The 18,715-nt window shown below is 30.1% G+C and overlaps 3 protein-coding genes across 10 annotated transcripts in view; all 3 read right to left on the bottom strand.

Moving 5' to 3' along the window:
• Nucleotides 1-8,467, bottom strand: part of LOC118064365 (putative mediator of RNA polymerase II transcription subunit 26) — a 175,067-nt gene extending 166,600 nt beyond the window's left edge. For 2 of the 5 annotated variants that reach the window (XM_035078896.1, XM_035078898.1), the window contains exons 1-2: nucleotides 7,429-8,466; nucleotides 5,405-6,868 (exon numbers count right to left, since the gene is read on the bottom strand). In XM_035078896.1, the coding sequence (XP_034934787.1) occupies nucleotides 5,405-6,774 (1,370 nt within the window). In that variant the 5' untranslated portion in view covers nucleotides 6,775-6,868; nucleotides 7,429-8,466. Of the gene's footprint in view, nucleotides 1-5,404; nucleotides 6,869-7,116; nucleotides 7,350-7,428 lie in introns of those variants that run through there. The other 3 variants (XR_004690050.1, XM_035078897.1, XM_035078899.1) reach the window with 3 other exon arrangements.
• Nucleotides 8,468-9,826: 1,359 nt separating this feature from the next.
• Nucleotides 9,827-13,095, bottom strand: Droj2 (DnaJ heat shock protein family (Hsp40) member A4-like). Its single transcript, XM_035078841.1, has 5 exons — nucleotides 12,939-13,095; nucleotides 11,689-11,850; nucleotides 11,306-11,597; nucleotides 10,846-11,185; nucleotides 9,827-10,690 (listed from the first exon to the last, which is right to left on the bottom strand). The coding sequence occupies exons 2-5, from the start codon at nucleotides 11,818-11,820 to the stop codon at nucleotides 10,264-10,266; spliced, it is 1,191 nt and encodes a 396-aa protein (XP_034934732.1). The 5' UTR covers nucleotides 11,821-11,850; nucleotides 12,939-13,095; the 3' UTR covers nucleotides 9,827-10,263.
• A 1,314-nt stretch (nucleotides 13,096-14,409) lies between these two features.
• Nucleotides 14,410-17,839, bottom strand: Rim2 (replication in mitochondria 2). Of its 4 annotated transcripts, none has more exons than XM_035078863.1 (8): nucleotides 17,397-17,839; nucleotides 16,801-17,062; nucleotides 16,671-16,713; nucleotides 16,211-16,507; nucleotides 15,775-16,142; nucleotides 15,486-15,604; nucleotides 15,076-15,388; nucleotides 14,410-14,938 (listed from the first exon to the last, which is right to left on the bottom strand). In XM_035078863.1, exons 3-8 carry the CDS (start codon nucleotides 16,709-16,711, stop codon nucleotides 14,607-14,609), a joined length of 1,470 nt encoding a protein of 489 aa, XP_034934754.1. In that variant the 5' UTR covers nucleotides 16,712-16,713; nucleotides 16,801-17,062; nucleotides 17,397-17,839; the 3' UTR covers nucleotides 14,410-14,606. The 4 variants fall into 4 exon arrangements, with proteins under 4 accessions (XP_034934754.1, XP_034934753.1, XP_034934755.1 ...); XM_035078862.1 differs by having other exon boundaries at nucleotides 17,448-17,839; XM_035078864.1 differs by having other exon boundaries at nucleotides 16,801-17,009; nucleotides 17,448-17,839.
• Nucleotides 17,840-18,715: the final 876 nt, after the last annotated feature.

Genomic DNA, 18,715 nt, shown 5'->3' with positions numbered 1-18,715 from the left:
ATAAAATCGAACCCAATACTTTTATTTCCACTTTTGAGGCAGACATTGTACTAACTGAACTAGCGCCATCTTATTGTATATCTTATATTAATATTGTAATGTTCTTATTCATTGACTGCTAATTTATTGATTTATTGCAAAATATATCGAAAAGTGAATTACTTCTCCTTATTAGTTAAAATAATTTCAATGATCATTCAATCATCAACATGCAATATATTCTAGTTAGAATAATTTATACTATTTTTTTCTACTTTTGGATTGGAGACTATAATAATTCAAAGATGAACGTGTTAAGTAGATATTGAAATATTAAAAGAAGGAAAATACAATATGTGGACCTCTCTTGAGGCCATAACCGATTGAAGGGGAAAACCCAAGTGAATAGTTGCGCAACAACTATATTCAACTGGACTGGAGCGCAGTGATTACGCAAACGCGATAATTAATTGCTTGTGTTCTCTGTTTAATGGCTCGTCAGGTCGTTTGCTAAACACGCCAAATCGTTGGGACGTCACGAAAATCGCTACAGGTGCATCGTTGCGTGACTAAGCTGTTAATTTTCCGCAGTTGCGCAACTGTCGATCCCTCCGCCCGCACTCTTAGATGATGAGAGACATCAAAACGTATACTACGACATTCATTTACTAGCATGCTCATTTACGTATGACCTTGTTCCCCTCTGACTCTTCTACAAAAACTTTCTTGGAATTATTTTCCATACATGTCCCAGATGTTCAAACGACCATTTTATTACATGCGTTGACTCGATAGGCCACTTTGACAACGTTACGACAAACTGTAGATCATCATTAAGTACTAGACTTTAAGTATAGTAGTAAAAGCCATTCCATTGTATTTAATCATTTATTTATAACCTTGACCAAGATCAATTCTCTTGTATTCATTTTTTTCAACTTTCCACAAAGTTTTTTAATTAGCAGTATTCTGAGGTGTGGGATAATTTTAAATATGAAATCATTTGATATTATAAAAATTTTAATGAATCCAAAACTGTAAAAAGATAAATTTTAATTGTTACGAAAATCAATTTTTAATATTTTTGATTAAGTAAAACAACATGTGATACTTTAATTAATAAAAAAAAATCTTCTGTAACTTGATAATTTAGAACATCATACGTAATAAACTATTTTTCTATATCGCAAATACAATTAAAAGTAATAGAATATATATGAACATCAATACAATCATCTAAGGAGTTTTATACAATGAATTGCTAGAATTTATTCTAGAAACTTGAAAGTTTTTAATTACTCATTTTCCTCTTAAAAAACAAGGTATATAAAATTTATCTATGTAAACTTGATTATATTTTATTTTATTCGAAAATTATTATTGCAATAAATAAATTTATCACCTAGACGTTCAGTGAATGAAAGAAAATTTATAACATTGATTATGCCAACTATTTAAGAGCAAAGTCCAACCACTGAAAAAAATCATGTTTTATTGAAGTATTATTTACTAATAGTTAATACAAAATTTTAACTATAAACATAACATATTAACTATAAATAAATCTTTTTTCAGTGACTTTGGTATGTTTACTATACATATAGTAAATTTTGAGTTCCTTCAGCAAATGAAAATAACACAACCAACGTCAATGAAATAGTAGCAAAAAGAAAAAAATCTTAGCATAAAAGTAAAAAAAGAAGAGCGTAAGTCTGAAGGTTTAGTTCACAATATACGTAAAATGGTGATGCAAGAATACAAGAGAGAGATATACAAAAAGGGAGAAAGAAGGGATCGTCTACAACTATTATAAATCAAGAAAGGACTCTCAAAGAAGAAAAGGAAGTGTACATGAGTGAGAAAGACAATAAGAGGGTGAGGGAGGAAGCTGGCGTTGCGGTCATGGCCGTACATCACCGTTGGTATTTACAACGCACCATCATAAATCAATGATGCACATGAGGCAGTACAGTTTAACTAAATTCTCATCTCGATTGTTTTAAGAATTCTCACCAATTGTTTTTTGCTTTCTGTCAACTCTCAGGAAATGCCGTATTATAAAACCACATTTTGATTAATAACTTGATGTTATAATAACTACTTTCAATTCAAATTAGACTCATGTGTTACTATTTTCAATGATTTATTTTTACGCCAAACTTAGCGACATTTTTCAATACATTGAAAAATTAATTCCTTAGCTTCATTTCTTTATAAAAATTTTTGCGCTTTGTGGCTCCCTATAAAGAAAAGAGTGAAGAACAAACTATTGAAATTGAATATCGATACACAGTTGCTTTATGCCAGGTAATAGCTCGCTAGTACGAGTACAGTCGGAAAGCATGCCAGTTTTGAACAACCTATTTACAAATACGAAATATGAATAACTTTTTCTCATTAATTTCATCGTTTTATTTATATTTTATATATAATGTTTTTGTGTGGAAACATCGCTTTATACAAATATTTTCACCGGTATAGCCGTTTGAGCTAATTCAGTCAAGGTTATAACGTCTTTCGAATTTACTCGAACATTTCTAGTTGACGTACGTACAATATAATAACTCTACTGATCGAATAAAAGAGTTTATTGTGCAATAAAAATTTTTTATAAATTGTTTTATTAAATTTATTGTGCATTAATATTATTGAAGTTTTTTTACAATAGGTTTTTTTACAAGTTATTATTTAGTTGATTTTACTATTCAAAGCTCGACTGGATTACTCCAATTTGATTAGTTTTGACAATTTTTTCAAATCTAACGGAAAATATTTCATTATAAAATCAAATAAAACTAGAATTTTAGCTTCGAAAAAAGTAAAATACAACCCACATTTAACTGCGGCAACACGTTTCGAAGGAAAATTTAAACTGTGGGGAATTTTCCGTTCTGAAAGTATAAAAATTACCATGAAAAAAATCTGTCAAATTCATGTTTTTTTGAAGGTCATCGTTACACATTGATTTAACATCATAAAAATAATAGATGTTTTGAATTTAATTCTAACTCACTCAATAAAAATATTTATTTAATATAAAAATGTGTTATATTTAAAACAAAAAAACTATCACTAAAATTAAAATATTTTTTTGTTGTTGAAATTCTATTAATACTTAAGAGAAGTATTTATTGTTCATCCTCCAATTGTTGATAAAGGTATTAGTAAATGAGTATACAATATAATGATCTTACATATCATAAAATAGAATAGTAAAAAAAAAATTCGAGCAACCTACTTAACGTGTTCACAGTTATTCATTCCAACTCGAAATTTAAAAATACAGAATTTCTAAGACTTGTGCGACCCTACTACGTGGTATGTTTGAGATTTACATACTCACACGATCAATTCAGGCCGTATGTACCAACTATCGTGTATCATTGAAAGCGGATCAACCATTTTAGGCACAAGGGCACCCGCAGGCAGACGTTACAAGTTTACAAACGATATCCCTACATCACTCTATATGGCATGTGTAGTAACAAAATATGTGTACTGATCGAAGAGAATATCGCAACCCCTAGGGATAATTCAAATGCTCCATGCGTGACCTCACAACTTCTCCTTTGTTACTGATGTGTCAAAATATACCTACTTTATCAAATTACCATACACTCCAACAAATTATTTCTAACATCCCTGATAGACAAGAGTTGAAATTTGACATCAATTTGAGCTCAATATGTAGTAATACATACACATTGAGCTCAAATTGATGTCAAATTCCAACTCTTGTCTGTCGGGAATTGATTGACTGGATACATAAAACGTAATTAAAATTTCGAAAGAAAGGAAATAAATAGAATAGAAAGAAAAATAAAATAACTATTAAATAAGAAATAAAGATAAAAAGAAATATAAAAATCCAACAAATTCTTTCCACATTTTATTGCTCTAAATTGTATTCTCGTTTTCGATTTACTTGGCTAGATAAAATTGAATTGCGAATTTAGGATTTAGGTAATTTAATCTCATCAAAGGATTATACTAAATCAATTGCAGGATTCTCTGTATTAGTACAACAAAATAAGGCACAGCTCGTCTTTCCTAAAATAACGTAAAGGCAAATGACATCTCATATAACCTTTATAAAGGCATATAGAAATCTACTGTAAGACTGAGAAAGGAAGTTTGACCTGGTCTTTCTCTGCCTACTAAGCCTCGTTAAAATGATCCTTTCCGCCTGAATACTAACGGCGGGTGGCCAAAGTCATGGTTTAAAAGGTATTTAAAGGGCTGCAAGCAAACAATGCTTAGATTTACAAGGAAAAGAATCTAGTTTGTTAACTTTTACTAAACCATGTCGCATTATCATTCGTTTTTTATGACTTCCTGAAAGTCATCGAATATAAACTTATTACGCTTTAAATAGTTTTTAAGAAAATTTTTTATTAATATATTATCAACAAATTATTTTTGTTGTATACATAAAACATTAATTGAAAAAAAAAATTGTTTTGGAATTCAATAAAATAATGAATTTTAATTATTTGTATTATAGTGTATATGTATAAAATATGTATGAAAATGTTTCCAAAAGAAATTTAAGAGAAAGTTCATTTCATTATGTTCAGTAATCATTCAATTTTTAATATTTATACCGTTATTTTTTAAATAAAAATCAATTTAATATTCCAAATAATCATCATCTAATTATTTCTACATCATAAAAAACAACTGCACTTCTCATATTTATTTTTAAATCCAAACTCCAATAATTAGTCATTACACACTACAATCGAAAAACTTGATAATAATATACAAGAATGCTATTTGTCTACACCAGTACACATAATGATATGACGTCCCTGGAAATAATTTGAATACGTCATTTGAATCAGATATGATGTATGAAAATGAGAAAAAAATACATAATAATAATAATAAATATTATAATGATAATAAAATATGAGAAGATAAAACAAAGATACTTGAGAACAGTACTCATGACCTGAAATGTTTGACTACAAAGCAGAGTTCAAAAGCAACGACAGGGAGGATTCTTTCTCATGGGAATTACCATTGTCTCTCCAAGCTGTCAGAGAGTTCCGGCTGACACGAAGTTGGTGGTAGTCGAGCGCAAAGCCGAGGGGAGAACACGAAACCTTTTAGTTACAAATTTGGCACGACCCGAAACGCTCAACACAACCGAACCATACCGGTAATACACCCTTGAACTTTAGCTTTTACCGTGTGGTAAACTTGTCTTTCCCAGTGGGTGAAATAGCGCATCAATGATAGTCGAAAGTTCACGAAACCACTTGAATGAATGTGGAATAAGTTTAAGAGAAATTAATTGTTGGTCTCATTCAAAATTCATTCAAATAATTATTTTGGTAAACATGACAGGCAAAAGACTTGTATAATTATTAGCATGAAAAATAAGCCATTGACATTAGATTATTATAATAAAATAATTCACCTGATATATATGATGACCCGGTCGGTGCATATCCTCTTCCATCCGCGAGGTGCAGCAATGGACGCCTGTTGCTGTTGCTTTTGTTGATTCTGCGTCACCACACTACCGTTCATAGTCAGCGCAACATTGTTGCTGTGTTGCGCGCTAACTTGAGGCACCAAGCACGCAGACGGCTGCGCACAGACACTATTATTGTTCACTGATTCGTTAGATTGTAAATTTTGACACTCAGGGCTACTAAGGCTGCTAGAATAAGCAGATTCCGCAGTATCTGAACGTACCGATTCGCACCCAGGATCTGTAGTAATGACACTATGTTCAGTTCGACTATTTAGATCCAATGAATCTTGATTATTCACCCGAATTTCCTTACAAATATCTCTTTGCTTTTGTGGATCAATTAACTCTTGAGTTCCACCAAGGAATACATTAGTAGACAGTTGACTGCCTACGTTTTGACTAACATAAGTGATTCTATTTTCATCAAGATTACCGGTATTAATACAATCAGTTTCATTTCCTGCCCCTCCTGTTCCAGTGTTTTGATAAGTTTCTGATAAGCGAGAAGTTGAATAGCCAGAATTGCACGTGACTTCGTAATGAGTTGAAAAAGTTTTTGGATCTTGCTCACCAACTATTACAGCATTATTAGACAATGCAGGTCTTGATATTACTGATGTTGTAGCTACCCCTGAATCACTGGTGCCACTAAGACTATCAGCATCACTATGTGTTGGACTTCTTAAACCTCCAAGACCGCTAGAAATATTTCCCAAAGTGCCTAAATCTATTTTTTCCACGGAATTGGGAGAGGGTACTACTCTCCCATTCGTCAAACTCACCAAAGAGCTTTGATAATTAGTATTAAATTCTTCCTCCTCTTTTGTTGATTGATGTTGCTGTTGATTAACAACAACATCGCAAGAGACCAGCTCTAAAGTTTTTCCAAGACAGTAATCAGTATTAGGATTAACTTCATTATCTAATTCACTGTTGTTGATAAAATTAATCTTGGTTGGAAATGTTGGTTGTGTGGCCACCTGAGGTAGCACATCTTGGTAAGGATTTTGTTGCTGCTGCTGACCCGATTGATAACTTGTCGATGTTTCAGCATTATGCCCTACGGCTGTTGTATAAGCAAAGTTCTCGCCAGGAACATAGACCAACACGCTATTGTGTTGGATACTTTGAGGCTCGTGTTGAGATATTTGCTGATGTTCCTGTTGATGATTTCGACGATTAATTTGATTATGATGATGGTGATGATGATGTGTTTGTATATGTAAAGAGTGATGCTGTTGATAATGTTGCTGATGAACGTGATTTTGGGGAGCAGGGTGAGAGATGGGCTGCTCAGGCTTGCCGGCCATGGTCCAGGTCCAGCAGTGAAAAGTGCCGCGCCACCGACATCACTGGAACATACAGCGCACGCCTCCAATACTCCACTAGCCCCTGCGGCATCCTCTAAGTCACAAATGAAATACTCATTATAGTATTCAATTGCAAACAGATATTGGTTTAAAATAATTACGAAATTTTCATTCTATTCTATTGCAAATTTTCATTTTTGATAGTAAATAATTTAATAATTTATCATTGATAATAAATAATTTGTAAAAAACTTTCATTTACAGAAAATTTGTCAATTTTTATAAAGTATTTTGAAATTCATTATAATTTATTTATTTATTTATTTATATATCATAACTTACGGATTCATTAAGAGTACGATATAATTTGAGTAAATGCAATATGATATTGAAATCGTAACTTTGCACATAAATACCACGTGAAATTCGTATGTTTACAATACTATGATTATTGGAGTATTTGCAACGACAAACGAGAGCAAGGTCACGTTTAATCGAGCTGTCACTTGAGCATAAGAACTTGAAAATAAAAAAAATAGCGAAAAAAAGTTATACATACAAGACAGTGTCAGCGGTATGACACATTAATAGTAAACAAGTGATAATATGTAAGACGAGCCGAGAGTCGAGAGAGTAAGAGAGGGAATAAATTACCTATGGCGTAACAGCTTGTACCGTGCATTGGATGCATATGTACGAACTGAATCGTGTTGAGCGAATCCCGTTGACATTACACACGCGAGTGTTTAATCCGAAATGTAATATTGCACTTATTATTACAGTTCACACCACTCTCTTCACTTAGTTCACCAGTACACTTTTGAGATTGTCACCAAAACACGACTGTTTTTCTTTTCTTATCTCTAATAAAATCACTTTCTCGAGCTAATTCGAAACACGTAGTAAATAAACCAACTACGACGCGAGTAAAATCGATTTTGATGCTCACTCAAGGACGCAACTGTAGAAATACAAACACCGGTGTGTTATTTAAGAATTGAAAATACACGACACTCATCACTAATAATTCTTTTTTTATTTCAAATTGAAAATTTTTGCACATAATCCAAGTAGTGTACACATGAATTTAAATAGAGGTAAATTTTGTAAGTTATGAAGGTCACAATGTATAGATATAATTAATATTTTTAATTTGATTAAGGACGAAACACACGTCCGCGAGATGAAACGTTAAAACGCAACACGAACGGACGAATGTCGTGTTATGACGTCTGTGTCATCGTCACACCAGCAGCACCGACACTACCATCTCCATTGCCACTACAACACCATCTCTCCACTTACCACACCACCACTATAGTTGTAGTCGACGAGTCCCGATCTTGGGTTAAGTTAACTAACCCTCTCTCGTACTCTCTGAACACCTGCGCGGGCCAACAGCGCTTCAATTTTTTTTTCCTTTATATTATAATATTAACCACACTTTGTTTCTTGATCGTCTGATACACCAATTCCTCTGACAACACACACGACGTTCTCAATTATTAATTCACAACACCTTTAAAAGCATCAAGGCCACCAAGGCCCGAGCTGTTACACGCGTTCTACCGACTATCGCTGCCAAGAACCGATAAAAATCCCATCCTGCGATTACTATACGTGCGCTGTTTTCGCGTAACTGATATTGGAAAAATATGGCTCCCTCTGCATACCCAGAGACCTTTGCGGCATCTCCACAGTTGCTTCTATAGAGCCACCCATGAATTCCACGTCCGTTGCGAAAACATTTGACTTATTTGGCTATTGTTCTGCCACCTATCATCAACTACCTTAATCTTACTATGCGTGCGCAATTCTAAACAATTGCGCTAAATTTAAAAACTGATGAAGCTTTTGACAAAAAATGAATGATTCAAGCATTGATAAATTGTAATAAAGGAATAATCAAATCACTAAAAATAAATTTTGAAAATCAATATAATTGTATTCAGAGATTTACTTAATATTTTAAAGGAGAAATAAACAATTATTCTTCTACAAATCAATTTCTATCTATTTCACCTCTATTAGCAGTAATTGTTTATCTATTCATTCTACAATTTTGTATTAGAATTAATTTAGTATTGAGTGATAAATAATTGGGATAATCATAATTTAAAACAATTCTACTGCGCATCAATATTGTTTCTCTTATTTTGATAAAATTTAAAAGAAAACTATCGGCTTAAAAATATTACTACAATCGTTTGAATACAAAATTATAATTTGTCCAGCCATTATTTAACATATGTCTATTGTTATAACTTCTCATTGAATGATGTAATGAATTTTTTCAAAATATGAGGAAAAGTCTTAAGTAAAATTAATTTTACACTTGAAATTATAATTCAGTTTACGTCCAATTCATTGATTAATTACATTTAAATTAACCCATATGCATTATAACAGCATAATTATGTTTTCTTTTATATGCAAAACGTTTCATGAATTCTAGGACAAAAAATTATTAATACACTTATTTACTGTTAACAATAACATACAGAAATGAAAAATAGTACGTTTCACATCTAGGGAGGAAAAATAGTCCAGCTCACCTTTGGCTCGGGTTATAATTTTACACGTGGTTTAAGCTAATCCTGTGTGGAAAGTTCAACCCCTCTTAAATGAAAAAGTGAACATTCCGCGTGGGTATGACGAAAAATAATTTCTCATAGCTATCTTAAATTACGTGTTTACCACCTTCATCTTCAGCTCGGGTTGTAATTTTACATGTGGTTTAAGTTAAACTACTTTTCCTCACTAGGTGTGAAATATTCTATAATTTTTAAATATATTTGAATGGAATTTAGTCCATTGGAATGAATACTTGAATTAGGTGTGATAAATTATATGAAATTATATAGAAAGGCTCACATTAATCAATTATAAGTGTGTGGACTAAATTAACATGTTTTCTTTTTAAAAATGATTTATCTATTTTGATACTAAATACTTGACTGAAGCTAATCGATCAATATTAACAAAAATTTTATAAATCATTAATTAATCGAGCCTTCAACTATTTTACAGAATTATTAAAGAATTACCTTGATTAAATATTGATTATTAATTTATTGACACAATGATTAGAGAAAAACAGTCAGCTTAATAAGAGATCTGTCACATAATATTTTCATTGTTATTGCTTTTTAAAGCACATTGTTTTTATTAATTTAATTACAATACGCTCCAATTAGCAATGTAGAAAACAAAAAATATCTTAATTCAGTTACATTAGAGGTTAAACGGTTGGCAAACATTTTTTTCATTTCAAATACTGCAATTAATCGGGTTTTTTATGCTGAAAGGTTATTACATCATCATGTCATTCTAATAAATTTATTTATTCAAACCTAAATGATTCTTACGTTGAATCCGACCGTACAACTTTAATCACGGAGTCAAATAGAAGAATCGAAAATTTATTGAAAATAAAAGTGTAAAATGGATCCTCACGTTGCTGAGTAGTTTTAATTATTTTAGAATCGATTAATGCGTAGCGCACTGTACTCTAGACCCTTTATCTTCATCATATGCTTCTCCTCGTTCACGTTGCTGTTGTGCTTCTAGCATTGGATCGAAATCTTCAAGAGTTACTTCTTCAGCACCATCAGGAATTATCGTTTGCTCTCTTGCTGGTAACAAATTTTCTAATTGCGGAATGATAGCTGGATCAATAGATTGAGGATATTCTACTACGAAACGAATTGTAAGTTTTCCTTTTGTAAATGGATCTCGATAGGTTGGCATACCCTCGCCAGGTATACATTTTAAGTCGCCGTGTTTGATAACCTGACCAGGAAGTGATGTTATTAAAAGATCTCTATCATCTAAAGTACGTATGACTTTTTGAAAACCGCATAATGCTTCTGTTATGGTCAAAGTCATGGTCAAAATCAAATTACTATCAGCTCGTCTGAAAAATTTTATGTAAAATTAAATAATAAGAATATTTTTCAATGTTCAAATTACTCTTATATAACTTTTAACTTATTAATTTCTAATTAATCCACTTTTTAATATTTATATTAATAAGAAATTAACAAAAATAAAGATAAAAAAAAATCTTACTTATAAATTGGATGTTGTTTCTCATCAAGTAAAATGACAATATCTCCGGGTTCTAATCCGGGTTCTTGATCTCCTTCACCACTAAAAACAATTTTCTGGCCATCAACCATACCGGGATCGACATGAACTTCCAAAATTTTCCTATCTCTGATAGTTTTTTTGCCACCACAATGTTTACATCGATCTCGTGGATTAATACGTTCGCCTACTCCTTTACATCCCGAACATTTGGTTTGTGTTTGTTGAACAATGCCAGGTCCAAGTTGATGAATTTGAAGTACAAAACCTGTACCATGACATGTTCCACATTGTTCTGCAGATCCTTTTTTACCTCCATATCCTAAAAATCATTGAAGATATAAATAGTAAATGTAAATAACTTACCTAAAATTCAATTGATCTTTCATTGCGTATACAATTAATAATAATAATAATAAAGTAACAGATGTAAAAATTTTACCTTCACATTTATCACAAACTATATTTTTTTGTAACGCAAGTTTTCTTGTTGTGCCCTTATAAAGCTCTTCAAGTGTAACAGATAACCGATGTACCACGTCTTGACCTTTCCTTACTCGTCGTCCGCCTCGTCCTCCTAGACCATGACCAAAGAAAACATCGAAAATATCCATAGGTGATTTGAAGTGATCACTGATTCCGCCCTCTTTAAGAGCCTGTTCTCCACCTTGATCGTAAATTCGTTTCTTTTCAGGATCTGATAAAACTTCATAAGCTTGTGATATTTGTTTAAACTAAAAAAAGAAAATGTTCATTATTTTTCATATCGATTTCCTAACATTGTAGTAATATATTATTTCACGTGATTTGATCAAGTTGACATACCCTTTCACCCTCATTTGGATTCTTGTCCGGATGGTATTTCAGAGCAAGCTTTCTATAAGCTTTTTTAAGGTCATCCTGCGTACATCCTGGTTTAACACCCAAAATGTCATAAAAAGTTGTTTCTTTTACCATCTTCACGAATAATATTCAAAACTTCAAGTTCTGTAAAACATAAATTTTTTTCTTATGAACCAATAATATCGTGAGCATTTTGATAACCATAATCAATTTAAAAATTATTTTTTATTAACTTTTATATAATATAATATGAAAATATAATAAAATACTAATAGTTTGAATGAAAATCGAAAATCTTGTATATATTATTTAAAACATTCTATTGATCTAAAAGATATTCATTCAATTTAAAAAAAATTGTCTGAGTATTGAAAAGAAAATATAAATGGAAACAAAGAAAAAATGATAAAAAGTAATGCCAAAAAAATAACACATGATTTATAAATATATTTAAAATAATTCTTCAAGTACTTCAATAGTAACAGAGTAAGGAATTGATATATTAAACGCAAAAATGGCCGTCGCAGCGTCACTAACTCTCTGGAGGTTTTTCAAAACCATTTCAAAGTATTGAAAGTACTTAGTACTAACTGTAATAGAACGATATTGACAAAACATGGTACTTGAAATGAAATTTTGTTTTAAGAAACAATCATTTTCTTTGCATAAAATTAGTGTTATTACTTTTTTTATAGATACTAAAGAAAAATGATTAAAACTGACGAAATTTCCACGTGACAAAGCAACTTCTTGTCAAAGAATATTGCAGAAAACTATGAGATTAATAAATGAATGCAATAGCAGATAGAAAAACATTATGCAAAACTTAATATATAATCAAATTAAATTTTTATGCTAAATTATACTTTTGTCATTGAAAATTTTATATAACGCAATAAATGCTAGGAAGTTGCTAGAAAATCTCAATATTTTCTCTATCACTGCTCAGAAGTGACATGAACATTTATTTAGTAAAATGGTATTAAATAATATTTCCTATTACATTTTTACATATGTATTGAATGTTAGACAACCCTTGAATGTATTTCCTAGAAATAAATCAATATCAAAATATCATTCATTACTTAGGCAAATAATTTCAAACAGACATTACTAAACACAAAGTACCTTCGAAACTCATCGTAAACTCTATTGATTGCATCAAGCTTTATAATTTTACAAAATTGAAACTTTTCGATTTCATATAAAAATGACATAAAATTTATACTTACCGTTTCGATTAAAGACAATAAATAATATTTACTTTACTAAGACCGATGGGTCTTAATAGGAATTGCAAGAAAATGTGGAAAATGGAGTATAATACTTGTATAAGCGTGCACTTTCAAGATATTACTACGGTCTTGGCATACGCCAGAGTTTCTCGAAAGTTCCCAATGGATTAATGGACGTCAGTTGTGCATCGACCAATAGAGTAAAGGAATAATGGCGCGAAAATAGAACCTCTATAAATTAACTTCAACAATATTCATTACTATAAACTTATTTTTACAATTACTTCGTGCTTTTTGATATTGATAATATGGTAATATTAAATCTTAATCATTATAAATAATTGAACTTATATTTTTAACCAAATATATTTTAAAATAAACAAATTTGTAGTAGAAATTAAAAGTAAATAATACTCGACATTGGCGTTTAGTTTCTGCCCCAAAGTGCTTAGAGCAAAATCGACGATCTCCGACTACATACAAATTAATTATATGTATTTACAGCTGTCTGTACAACTAACGTACTTTCTAGTTAAATTTAAATTTATTTATTTTGAAAATAATTTTTCATCTTTTATAAATGATCTACTTTTATATATATATATTATATTATTACATTATATATATATATATTATCACATTATCACATTATATATATATATAATGTGTTGTCTATATAATGTTATTTCTTCAAATTTTTCAGTATTATTAATCATTTTTTTTGTTTTTGCAAATTTTAAGAATAAATTTCAAAATTACTATATTCGATTCGGCCATATTCGCTAATGTTCGGTTCTGTTCTGAGCATTTTCGAGCAGAAACCGAATACACTATATGTGATGATAATCGTTTCACTAATAAATTATGACAGCTAATGAGTTATACACATTTGCGATAATTAACTTTATTTAACATCAACGATCTTATTGTTTTCAATTTATTATTTTTTAATATTGAGATTTAATAACAATGTAGTATAATATTATTTTTTTTAAACTTCTATTTTGTCTACAGTAAGAAGAGACATCTAGGCTATAAATTTGTTATTGTATTTTTATTGGTTAATAATTATGATTTGAACCAATTGAATATAATTTAAGATTTATCATGTAATGAGTCTCACCCTTGAAACGATGTAACATACTAACTTTAACCACCACTAAATTCAATTTAAACCATTTGTTCATTTCTTTACATTATCAACATTATAATAATAAATAAATGAATAAAATTTTATGATATTAACATTTTTAATAAATAATTGTAATCACAATATTGAAAGTAAATTTTGATAAAATCATTACACTAGTACACATTTATAAATTATTTAATTGTAAAATTCTGTTATAATAAAATGTGAGAAAATATCATAAAAATATATTGAAGATTTTTGCTTCTGATTGAAAAATCATCAGGAATCTATTGAGATTGACAAAAAAGTTAACTTAAACAATATATTCAGTATCTAGTATTTCTTTATTAAAAAAAATACAATAATTTCAAAACTGTACATTTATATCCGTCATATCTACACACGAAATTCAACAAACAACAGCAACAATTATAATAACAATTTTGTTTTGCTATATCAGTTGTTTTTTTAATTTCAGTTTTTTTATTAAAACCAATTCAAAAATATTCTAGATTCAGAATATCTATTTAGATCTAATGTTTCGAATAGAAAGCTGTATCTGAATTATTTGTCGTCGTAGATTCAGTATGATAATGATGATGATGATGGTGGTGGTGATGATGATGATGATGATGGTGATAATGATGATCTAATACTGGTTGATTTTGAAATTGTCGAGATAAAATAAAAACTACACATTCATAAGTTGCCATCATAATTGCTGTATTTGGTATTTGTCGCACTAATTGGGTTGTTAATCCACGGTATAATCCTTTGAAGCCTTCTTCATTATATATCATACTTACTGTTTGCCAGAAACTTGAATACTTTGTGCCTTCTTCTCTCAGTCTTGTTCTTACTACCTCTATATCAACAAAACAATATTACTTGTGTAAAAATTTTTACATAAATATAGCAAAAAAAGTATTTAACTCAAGGTTTCCTTTTTAATCATGTAATGTGCTATTTTTTAAATTTGTAGTTAAAAAAAATATTGATTACCATGTGGATAGGCAATACATGATGCTACAGTTTTTGATAAAGCACCAGCTGCCATAAATTCCAAAAAATCACGTGATGTTTTCGTTGATAGTTTTTCATTATCATTTTCATCATCTTTGTTATTATTTTGAATGCTATTATTGCTATCATTTACATGACCAGTAGAATTGGTGTGATTGTTTGAAGAAATTACTCTACTTGATCGGTGAGTCACTAACCAAGTTTTTACTGCTTCATAAATGACAAAATGTATCACGGTCTCACTTATGCCAACGTACGATGCTACAATCCCTTTATAAAATCCAAGAAATCCCTACATGACATAACAATTACATAATATTATTAACGCAATGTCTCTTACGTATTTATTTATTTATTTTTTTTAGTAAATATTAAACTATTAAAACTACCGATTGTTGATATATTCTCCTAATACAATCTCTAGTACTCATACGGTTTGCTTGATTATCTAATTGTAGTCGTGTTTTCACAAACCAAATCGGATTTGTTGCAGTACATGCTGTAAAGCCTGTAAACATGAAAACGTCAATCATAAGATACATAGAATTGTCAAAAGAATTTTTGTAAAATAAATATATATATATATATATATTAAGAATATAGAACGTTGTACTCCTATGAAAGAAGAAAATATCTCTTAAGAGAGAAGTTAAAAACCTCCAAACATTTATTACTAACCTGCACAAGATGCTGAACAAACATGAACTATTGCACTATCCGGAGGTAGAAAAGAATTAAAAAAACCCTTGCTTTGAGAGTATGTACAAAAGTAGATGGCACGCGATGGTGCAACGCCAATTAAATTTGGTCCAAGGCCTTTAAAGAGTGCACTAAAACCTTCATATTTGATAATATACCTCAAGCAATAAATGAGGCCTGGTGATGTTGGAGATGATGAATGTGGTGGTAATGAAGTTGATGATAAAAGTGGCGACGTTAAGGGTGTTGCCAACGGGTGACTGTAATGCAACTGTCCAGCTGCTGCAGAATTTCCAGAATTCGGTGAAGGTGTAACATTACAATGTGAGAGAGATACAAGAACGTGCCTATATATTATGATTAATCATAATTAGTATCATCATTATACATGATTATTTTTCAATAATCTAGTTACCTGGAATAACCACCGGTACATAGTTGTCTTCTTTGATGTGGTACTGAATAATTAGAAGAGTTACTATTATTAGTATTATTATTTGAATTGTTATTTCCACATTTTGTTGCATAATTCGATGTTGATGTCATCATTGTTGTGACTGGTGTTGTTGTTGTTCCGGTTGATAGATCAACCGGTATAATAGTAGGTCCTAAAGCTGTTGAAGATGCATGAAAGCTAGAACTAGATGACTGCAAGCGAGTTTTAACAACTTCCAAGGGACAAGTGACTATTGCGCCCATAGTACCGGCAATTCTATAACCAAATAGTAGTAATTGTTGTAGTAAATATTTATCCCACATAAATGATATTAAATTAATTAATGACAATGATAATTGTACATATCTTATCATTGTTGTGTATAATAATAATTATTATTATTATTGTTATTATAAAAGGACATCAATAATAAACTTACCCGCCAGCGACAAGATGAATAACTGTATCTCGTTGCGACATATCTTCAAACAAGTAATTTTAAAAGTTATAAGATCAAAAAATAAATTTGCCTCAAAAAAAAGGATAGAAATAGAGCCTATTTATATTACCTTAATTACGTATTGAATTTGTTCCGAATATCACAGTCATTACACACTTACACTAATAATGAATAAATTAACGATATTCTATGTAAACAGTATTATTAAGTAATAATGTAATATAATGCCGGTAATTAATCAGAACGCTTGAACTTCGCAATATCTCTTTCTTGTGTTGATTGTTTATGATCACGATGTCTTTTCAACCAGCGTCTTAACTGCGTAGTATTTATAATCGATTGGTATTTTTGGTAATAATTTCGTACCTTAACTGCAGCAGATATATGACATATATATATATATATATTTATTGCTGATAATAATAAATCCGTATACGGTACTGCGTCGCCCTTGTCGTTATCACAATTGTAAGATGAATAATAATAAATATATATATATATGATAAATAATAACAACATACAGATTTAATAAATACAATTATGTTAATAATGACATGACAATTGATGTTTATGATGTTATTTGTGTACAATATCAAACGAAACTAATGACAATCAAACAATATACGATCGTTCTTGCTATTTTTGTGAGTGAACTACATGTTAATGCTACTTCCACAGTATTACTTATATAAATAAATAATTTACATGTGTTATAAATGATTATTATGATTATTGGTACGTGTGTACATTAGTTACCGCAAAAAATATAACTCATTTCATTATAAATATGATGTGAAAAATAAAAATTAAATTCCATGTAAAATTCTAGAATTTATCGTATATCACTGTTTGTTTCTGTGATGAAAAATTTTAAACACTAATTAGTTTTCCGTATAGTTGCAAATATTTTTAAAACGTATATGAATTGCTATATTATTCATTAATTGTATTTTCAAGTTAAGTAGAATAGAGTATAGTATTCAATAGTATTTGTGGTACACTAAATAAAGGCGGCGTCGATGTTGGTTAGCTGTTGATCCTACTTCAGATGTGTGTCGGACGATTGTATAAAGTTGAACTACTCTTGGGCATAAATTAATTTTTAGATGTAAATATGTTTGCCTGTGTACGCTACTTATCACAACACCATTGGATATACATAAATATACACACGTATTTATATTTCACTATACTACGTTCATTTTAAGTTGTTGATTGGGATAGTCATGTCAGATAATGACATTTCTATTTCGGTAATCGAAAATATCAAATTGATGTAGGTAAATTAAACTCTGCCGATTAGTTTCCAAACGATGGTATCATTTCAATAAGAGATGTGTCACGTTTAGAGATACAGGATGACCGTCATTTATGATTATGGTCACAGAACGGTCATACGACCGTCATGTGACTGACTGTCTCAAATGACCGCCGGTTTTGAAATGCCAATTTACCGTCAGGAATTTTTTGGTCACAAATTTGGTCATCTGCATCTAGCTTGATGATATAGGACGGAAATTGAAAATCAGATTGCTTGAAGTTTTTAATCACTACTTCAATTATTTGCATCTAACTAGATGATGAAAAACTGCCTTTTAACTTTGAGTCACTGATTCTTATTTTATAAATTTTTAAAATTTTCAAATAATTTTTGCTATTATCTCATACCTCAGAACAACAAAAATTTAATAAACAACAATAAAACTTTTTAGCAATTATAAGCTATCGAATATCTGATACTCAAAGTATAATTCTTATACACATCAATAAATTCAAAAATTAAAAAAATATTTTCATATCTAATAATGTCAGTCGAACTATTGCTTATAATACTTTACATTAGATATACGTTTACATGTACATATATGTAGCAAATATGAACTTGTGTACTGTAAAAAATTTTGCAATAATAGAACTTTTATTATTTCAAACAAATTCTTTTTTTATATGTGAAATAGTAAATTACATAAATAACATGAAAATCAACTTATTAATATTTAACAACAATAATTTATAATTAAACC

This window comes from Chelonus insularis, unplaced genomic scaffold (assembly GCF_013357705.1).
Source record: "Chelonus insularis isolate UGA/USDA-ARS -01 unplaced genomic scaffold, ASM1335770v1 contig_17_pilon, whole genome shotgun sequence".
NCBI lineage: Eukaryota > Metazoa > Arthropoda > Insecta > Hymenoptera > Braconidae > Chelonus > Chelonus insularis.
Note: the sequence above shows the minus strand (reverse complement) of the source record. Positions and strands in the feature narration are given on the sequence as shown.